At 57.9% G+C, this 7,850-nt stretch overlaps 1 protein-coding gene across 1 annotated transcript; it reads right to left on the reverse strand.

Moving 5' to 3' along the window:
- Positions 1–208: 208 nt before the first annotated feature.
- Positions 209–6,098, reverse strand: FNDC5 (fibronectin type III domain containing 5). Its single transcript, XM_077769468.1, has 5 exons — positions 5,932–6,098; positions 5,239–5,435; positions 4,863–4,969; positions 2,597–2,730; positions 209–1,730 (listed from the first exon to the last, which is right to left on the reverse strand). The coding sequence occupies exons 2-5, from the start codon at positions 5,418–5,420 to the stop codon at positions 1,692–1,694; spliced, it is 462 nt and encodes a 153-aa protein (XP_077625594.1). The 5' UTR covers positions 5,421–5,435; positions 5,932–6,098; the 3' UTR covers positions 209–1,691.
- Between the last annotated feature and the right edge of the window lie 1,752 nt (positions 6,099–7,850).

The following is a 7,850-nucleotide window of genomic DNA, read 5'->3' on the forward strand; positions in this document are numbered from 1 at the left end:
CTATTTTCTCCTCCTACACGTGCACCCCCATCTGTTCGAGATTTCCCTTCCAACTCCAGCTTGGCTGGCAGGCATGTCCCGAAGAAGCTGCAGGCCAAAATGGAGAGAGAGAGAACCGACTCCCTCCTCCACACATCCTGACTTGCTGCCAGCTGCCGGAAAAAGAGGGCAACGTTTGGGCATTTACCAGAAGACAAGGATGTGCCTTTTCATTTGTCTTTTATTTTACATTTAAAAAGAGGTTATTGCTCTAACTGGATCAGAGGTAAGGGCCTCTCCCCTAAGCAGCCTTGGCCTTGCAGCCCCATTCAGCAGGGATGGAAGTCACAAGACAATGAGTGGAGACTCCTGCCCTCCCAAGAGGAAGCCCTTAGTAGCGCTGACATCTGCCTTTCACCCTGTCTCTCCTCCTCCCTGTGCGGCCACACCAGGGCGAAGCAGAGCGGTGGCCGGCCGAGCCCCGAGAGCTCTTGTAGACCGGACGGCAGGGGCGGTCATTGGGTGATGGCTTTCAGCCCTCTGGCTCCGGGGCCCCCGCTCTGACCATTCAGTTCAACAGGTATTCACTGAGCGCCTACTGTGTGCCAGGCTTGTGCTAGGTGTGGTCCTCCCACATGCCCGTCCTGAGCCACCAACGGAAGACGCAGAGGCCCATCTCTTCCCCCGCAGGCCTCCAGCAGCCGTAACTTGTCAGTCCTAGGGAAGAGTCTGCCTTCCCTTATCAAGCACCATTTTTGTTTTGTTTTGTTTTGTTTGCCAGAAAGGGGCAGTGGAGAGAGAGAGAGACCTGTCACCTCACACCACTCAGGCTCTAGGGAAGGACAGGAGGACCCTGGGGAGCTTTCACAGAACCCTGGATGAGATGGTGAGATATGGAGACCCCAGGGGCCAGGGCTGCTCGGACTGTCCGTGGTAAAATGGCTCAGGCCTGCCTTCTAGCAGCTTCCACTCCAGAGTGGGTGATTTGGCAGCCCCCAGGATGTCCCATGTGGACACACCTTCACAGTCGTGTAAGCCAGCATCGTTACAATTCCAAGAGACTCTTCCTACAGAAACGGGGCCAGTACTGTCCACGTCTCTCTTCCTACCTCATCTTCTGAAGACTGCACACTAATTACGTCAATGGTCAAAACAAGGGCCAGAGAAGACAGAGGCTGTGGGCGACGAGCTCGGGGAATTCCTCTGCCCTCTCGAGTGAAGCCCTTCAGTCACGTTTTCCAAAGAGACCAAACAGAACATCTTAACACGCTCGCCAAGTTGTGCATCACACCGCAAGTCCTTGAGGGCTGGATCCAGGAAGGGCGTGCTGGCAGCCACGCCCCTGCCCCGTGGCTTTCCTGAAGGCTCTCAGTCTGCAAGACACAGCTGGAGTACGTCTGGGTGCCTGTCATCTCCCAGGGGCTCTGTGCATTGTCTCAAAGAGGAAGCCAGTCCGGGAGAGGCGAGGAGGCAGAGAGAAGGCTGTGTCTCATGCAGCTTTGCCTTTTCCAGAATGGGGCCAGGCCTTTTAGTTTTGTGGCTTGTTTATTTTTTGCAGAATTTGGGTTCGTAGTTCGGCTTGCTTCACCAGACTAGGATGGGGAAGAGCGTGCCTCCCCCCGCACTCCGCAGTCCTCTCCGTCCCCGGGGCCCACGGACCCCGGGGACGGGCAGAGAAGAAAAATGAAATCCTTCTCCCTGCAGACAGGCAGTCATGCTTCGATGATGTTCACCGAGGGCTTGTTTGGAAACTGGGAGGAGAAAAACGAGAGAAGCAGCCAGGGCTAATTGAACAGACTTCTTGCAAGGTTGGAACTAGGGAGAGGGCACGAGACGGAAGGGCTGCAGCCTAAAAGCCAGGCTCTCGTCCCACGTGGAAGGAAAGGAGTGGCCCTGCCCGTGTGCCTCGTCTCTCTGCCTTCGCAAACCCAGCCTTCGGCCTCACTCCCTTAGTGGCCAAGACTGGGGGCTGGGCCCTCGGCCCCCTGTCCACCCCCCTGGCAGGGCCATCCCGCCGGCCGGTTCTCGCGCATTCCTCCAGGCCTGCCTCTGACCGCGGCCTCCGCCACTGGCATTGTTGAGGTGCTTCTGGAGATGGGGGTTAATAAGAGGCTTCAGGAAAACGCGCCAGAAAGAGAGAAGCCGAGAGAGAGGACAGCAAGCCAGGGGGTGTGCGGAGACGGAGGGAGGAGGACATGTGGAGAGGGCCAGATGTTTGTTGGATAATCATCGTCAGAGCCGTGACATTTTTCACTTCTCCACCGTCTCTTCTGAGCTGCTCAGAGCGAGCACTGAAAAGGTTTTCAGATCTGTTTCGCAGAAGAGGAAACGAAGGCACAAAGAGCTGAAGGGCCTGCTCAAGGTCACAGGGCCCAGCAGGGGGGGGATGGGCCTAGAACGCCCTACTCGCGCCGTCCCACACCAACCAAGAGCTCTGCCCTCCCCAGTCACCGCGCTTGGTGAACCCACGGGCCCCTGGAGAAGGTCCCAAGATCACCTTGCTGTGTCCCGTGTGTCACACAGGCAGCGGCCAAGCGTGGCCCCGCCCAGCTGCAGCCACGCGGGGACCCGAGCTGAGCCCAGGGGCCGCCCACCCCGGCCCAAGACCCGCTCTCACCTTGCTGCGGAGAAGACCTCCGCCTTGGTGCTCTGGTGTGCTGGTTTCCGACGCGCTCTTGGTTTTCTCCTTGTTGTTATTGGGTTCATTGTCCTTGATAATGTCGTACTGGCGGCAGAAGAGGGCGATGACGCCTGGGGGTGGCGGGTGGGGGGACAAGGGAGAGCAGTGAGTGAGAGGCCGGAGCTCGAGGCCCGCCTGCCTGCTTCATTCCCACTGGCACCCGCTGAGCCCGGTAGATACTGAGCTCCGATGGCCTCCCCCCGGCACCACTGCGGCGGCTTACCTCGGCCCCTGTGTCCACCTGTCCCCCACTAAGCCACCCCCTTTGCTACCGCTGGGCTGATCGTCCCACGACACGCACCTGATCCCGTCTCCCACCTTCCCCCTGTTAAACCTCTGACAGCTCCCCCTTTCCCCTTAGGGGCAATAGAAACAGTAACACTCGCTGAACGTGTGTCAGGCCCTGTGCGATGCACTTGACATGGCCGATGCCACCAAGTCCTCACAGCGCCAGGAGGGTACCTGTAATGGCCCTCCCCAGGTTACCAGTGAGGACGGCGATGCAGAGCGCCTACTCCAGGGCCCGTGGGGGGGGGAAGCCGGGGTGTGTGCTCCAGGGCCTGCGCTCCGCTAGCTGTTCACTGTTAGCAAACTAATAAGACGTGAACGTCATAGATTTTGAAAGTCAGATACTATTAAGGCAGCTGACTCCAGCGCTGGTAGGTGTCTTCTCCATTTTTACCTCTGTGCTTTATTTATAGTGCTATTTCTTGATCTGTTTTAGATACTATCTTTGGCCTTCCCACCATGGCAGATACCCCGCTTCCTTCCCCACGATCCTAACAGAATCACATCACAATCTTGGGTTAGTTCACCATGTTTTTATGGGTATCTAAGTACTGTCGGTGCCCAGTCTAATAACGCACCATAAACCTCTTTTGTATAATCTTTTCGTTTTGCCTTTTTCCTACAAGTGCCTGGTTTTCTTAAGTTCTTATTCATGTATTTTGAGAGAGAGAGAGAAAGAGAGAGAGAAAGCAGGGGAGAAGGGGCAGAGAGAGAAAGAGAGAGAGAATCCCAAGGAGGCTCCAAGCTGTCAGCGCAGAGGCCGACACAGGGGCTCAATCTCGTGAACTGAGACATCATGACCCGACCCGAAATCAAGAGTCTGACACTTAATCGCCACCCAGGCGCCCTACAAGAGCCTGTTCTTTGATGTGCCTACAGAACTTTTTTTCCCAAACACTTCTACAATCCAGCCTGCCCTCTCAACCCCCAAGCTAACGCAGATTTGGCACGGTGTTCCACACCCTCAAAACTCCAGCCTCACCATCCTTCACTGTCCCCCTTCTACCTTCTCTCTTGGGCCACAGCTGCACTGAGCCAGACTGAACTTAATTTGTTTCTTCTACACGCCGTCATCAGAACACTGTTCCTTTTTTTTGGCTTCCTGGTGAACTCCTATTCATCCTGCAAAGCTCAATCCCCACGTTTCCTCCTCTCTGTGTTCTTCCTGATTTCTACTCCTAGCCCCAGAATTAACTCCCTCTCCTCTGCCCTCAGGTGATGGCACTCATCACGCTGAATTCCAGTTAAGTATGGGCTTGGCTCCTCCCAGACCCGGTTCCCTGCAAGCCCAGGGCTCTCCTTCGTCACGACCGTAGTGCTACTATCTGAAACTGGGTGGCCGTTCAGAAAATGCTGGCTAAGTACCAAGATGACGTTTTTCTTTATCCTCAGGTAGCTCACAGACGAGTGGGAAAAGGGAGAGACATGAGCCCAACTACCTCGTCTAAGAAAAGCTAAAGAGAGGGACAAGCAGTGCATTGTGGGAGCGCATGCAAGACGGCCATTCTCATGGATGGACTGGGAGATTTTATGGAGGCCATCTCCGAACTGGGTCTAGACGGACAAGTGTGTTACGAAGGTGGCCCAAGCCTGAAGCAGCTGGAGGCCCAGGGACCCAGAAGGAGGCATGGCTGCTGCAGCCGTGGCCAGCAGGCAAAGGGGCTGTGGGTGCGACCACCCCAGGTGGCTGAACTGAGGGAGAGAAGGGCAAGCGCTCACATAACCAGTCCTCCAAGGCAGCTCTCAACCTACTACGTTCTTTGTGAGAAGTCAGATCTGGCCCCCAGAGCAGGACTTCGGGCTTCTCACGTTCTCTCTCAGCTGCCTCCAAGCTGCAGTGAGAGAAGGGGTCTGGCCAGGGGCCTTCATTCCCCTGAGGCCGAGTGAGTTAGACAGAGCGCGGAGGTAGACTCACCGGCCCACATGAACAGGACCACCACGATGATCAGCACCTCGCCGGTTCGCAGCTGTTGGCTTCTCCCCATCTCCTTCATGGTCACCTCATCTGTGGAGAGGGGGACACTAGGTCCGAGGCTCCGTTCATTCCCAGCCACCCCTCTAGGGCCAGTCCCAGGACCTTAAGTGCTTATTTCTGTCGGTGCCCAGACATCTAACAAAAAGAGATTCGAGAACTCGCCGATGGCTACTTGGGGCAGCAGCAACAGGGCCTTGACCCGAAGCTGAGAGGAGACACCCCCAGTGTTTCGGGGACCGGGGTGACCTTCTCTCTCAGGTACTGCTTTTTTTTTTTTTTTAATATTTTTATTTATTTCTAGGAGAGAGAGAGAGACANGTTCTTGGCCGCCATCTTCTCCGCCTCGCGTGGGGTCTTGAAGAGCACTGGCTCGCTGGCTGGACTCTGGCCCTGAATGGAGATGGCCTGCACGTGCACAATGTACTCAGTGTCCTCCTCCAGGTCCCAGAGGGCGCACGAGCGGGTGGTGGTGTTCACCTCCTGGATGAAACGCAGCATCCGCACGTCCTTCTTCTGCCAACGCAAATGCCAGGCCCGCTGCTGTCAGCGCCCCGCCGCCGACCCCACTCTGCCCACCTCTCTGGCGGTGACAAGGGGTTACCCGGCTACCGTGCTTTTATAAAGAAAGTCTTTATACACAGAAGCTTCCTCACCTCCGGCAGGGAGCTATCGTTATCTCTGTTTTCCAGATAAGGAGACTGGGTGCCGAGAGGTTAGAGAAGTTGCCCAAGACTATCTCTCCAGAACTTGAGCCGGGTCCCTAACCCCGGTCTTGTGTTTAATATCAAACGAGGCTCTCGATTCCCAGATTCCAGTCAAAGGCCCCTGAGCCCTCCTCACTGATCCGTTCCCCTCTGGGGTCCCCGTTCCAAGCCATGCGTGCCATTCTTCTGCCTGTCCCTCTTCCTCCTTGTTCCCTTTCCTTTCTATTTCTGTACCCCCTCCTCCCCATCCCCTGCTACTATCTTGATGTGTCCTTGCCTCCCAGACCCTCGAGGGTTAGGGTTACCTGCTGAGAGATGGCAAATCCGATGACAACCTCATCCTCCAGGACATCCCAGCTCACCACCGCAGAGTTGGCCTTGAGGTGCCTGACAGTGACATTCACTGGGGCCGAGGGGCTGTCTGGGGGTGGGGAGGCACCTGAGCCTGAGCACCCCCTGCTGTGGGGCCCAGGCCCACTGTCTCATAAGTGGAAACCTGGGGAAGGTCACACAGTGGGGGAAGGAAGAAAGCAAGGCCTCCATGGGGCTGGCACATCTCAGTTCATCCGTGGCTGAAGAGCCAGGCCTGAGAGGCCCCAGGCTCCTCATGTCCAGGATGGGAGTCCCCACTGGTCACACTGGCGCCATCGGGGGTCCAAGTTAAAACTGACGGGCCTGGGCCAGGGCCAGATCTAATGGAGGGGTGGTAAGAGGTGGCAGAGGGGTGCGGCGGTAAGAGGTGGGGCGGGGGCAGGCATAGGTGCCCAGGGTTGTAGGTGCTGAAAATCAGTCTGATGAAAAGCAGTCAAAAGGACTCCCAGTCCAGTGCTCTTTCTACAATACCACACTGTCAAGTGAGTGACCTTGAGGGAAGGAGAAAGACCTAGAGGTCGAGAAGAGCCGGGCCAGGGTGAGCCCTGGGTTGGGACTAAGGATCACAAGAGGAACCCCCAATATTATAGTGACCCAGGAGCCAGGCAGAAGGAAGCCTGGGGTGGGGCCTAGGTGAGCCTCTTCTCTACACTCTGCCAGCCTCGAGAGGCAGGGGGGCAGGTGGAAGGGGACGATGGGGTCACACAGAGAAGGTTCTCTCAGGGGAGAGTCAAGAGTTTGGGAAGTTCAAGTCTTCTGGATACGGGAAAAGGATGAGAGGGGGTCGGTCAAGAAGGGAGAGTGATGGGGACGGTGGAGGTCAGTGAAGGAAGAACCTCTCTCTCTAGGAGAGGGGCCGTGAGTCACACAGCCTCTCTGTCTCCCAAGGGGCAAGTGCTGCAAGGGGAAGACCCGGCTCTGAGCAGCACCCTTCACCCCACAGAGGAGTGGACCTGAGGCCCCAGGGGCTGGGCCTGGGGCGACAAAGCCACAGTGGAGATAGAGACAGAGGGACACAGACAGGTGGCGGCAGACAGAACCAGAAAACAGACAAGTGGGCTATCAGAGACAGACGTAGAGAGGAAGCAGAGAGAGAGAGAGAGAGAGAGAGAGAGAGAGAAAGCACTGAGCCACAGAGAGATGGGTAGAGGGAGAGATGAGCGAGGCGCCAGAAGCCAAAGGGACACATACAGAGAGAGCCTCAGGAGAGCCGGGGCTGGGCGAGGGTGAGGCCGGCACACGGGGCAGGCCAGACAGGGACTGCAGCAGGCTCAGGGGTCCACCCCACCCACCCAGAGCCCTAGGGTGCTGGTCCCCCTCCCCCTCACACATGCTCACGGAAGCTGGGACCCCATCCTGCTCCGACCTGCAGAGTTGTCCTGCAGGGCTTTGGGGACAGGGAGGGAGGCCCAAGGTTGGGGGACTCGTGTCCTCAGCTGCTCCCCGGGCCAGAGAAGGGAGCTCAGCTCGGGCACCTGAGGCAAAGGCCTGGGGTCAGGGCCATGGGATGAGGGGGCCGGGGATCACAAGACCCTGGACCCCAGAGACCCCAGAGCTGGAGTGGTAGGCAGGGGGGTCAGGGGCCGGAGGACGGGCCTGGGGGTCAAGAGGTGGGGAAAAGGCCAGGGCCAGGTTGGGGGGCGGGGAGGCAGGAAGGGGCCCCCAGGACNACGCGGCCCGACCCGGCCCCAGTCCTGCCCTTCCCCAGGGACAGGGAGGACGCGCGCCCCGAGACGCAAATCGGTGCCCCCTTCCACCCCCGCGGCTGGCCCGCCCTCCCTCGGCCTGCGGGGTCTCCATCCCTCACCCCAGACCCGAGGCCTTGCAGGCCTGGACAGACGGGAGCCGAGGG

The sequence above is a fragment of the Crocuta crocuta genome, unplaced genomic scaffold (assembly GCF_008692635.1).
Source record: "Crocuta crocuta isolate KB4526 unplaced genomic scaffold, BGI_CrCroc_1.0 scaffold351, whole genome shotgun sequence".
In the NCBI taxonomy this organism is placed as follows: domain Eukaryota; kingdom Metazoa; phylum Chordata; class Mammalia; order Carnivora; family Hyaenidae; genus Crocuta; species Crocuta crocuta.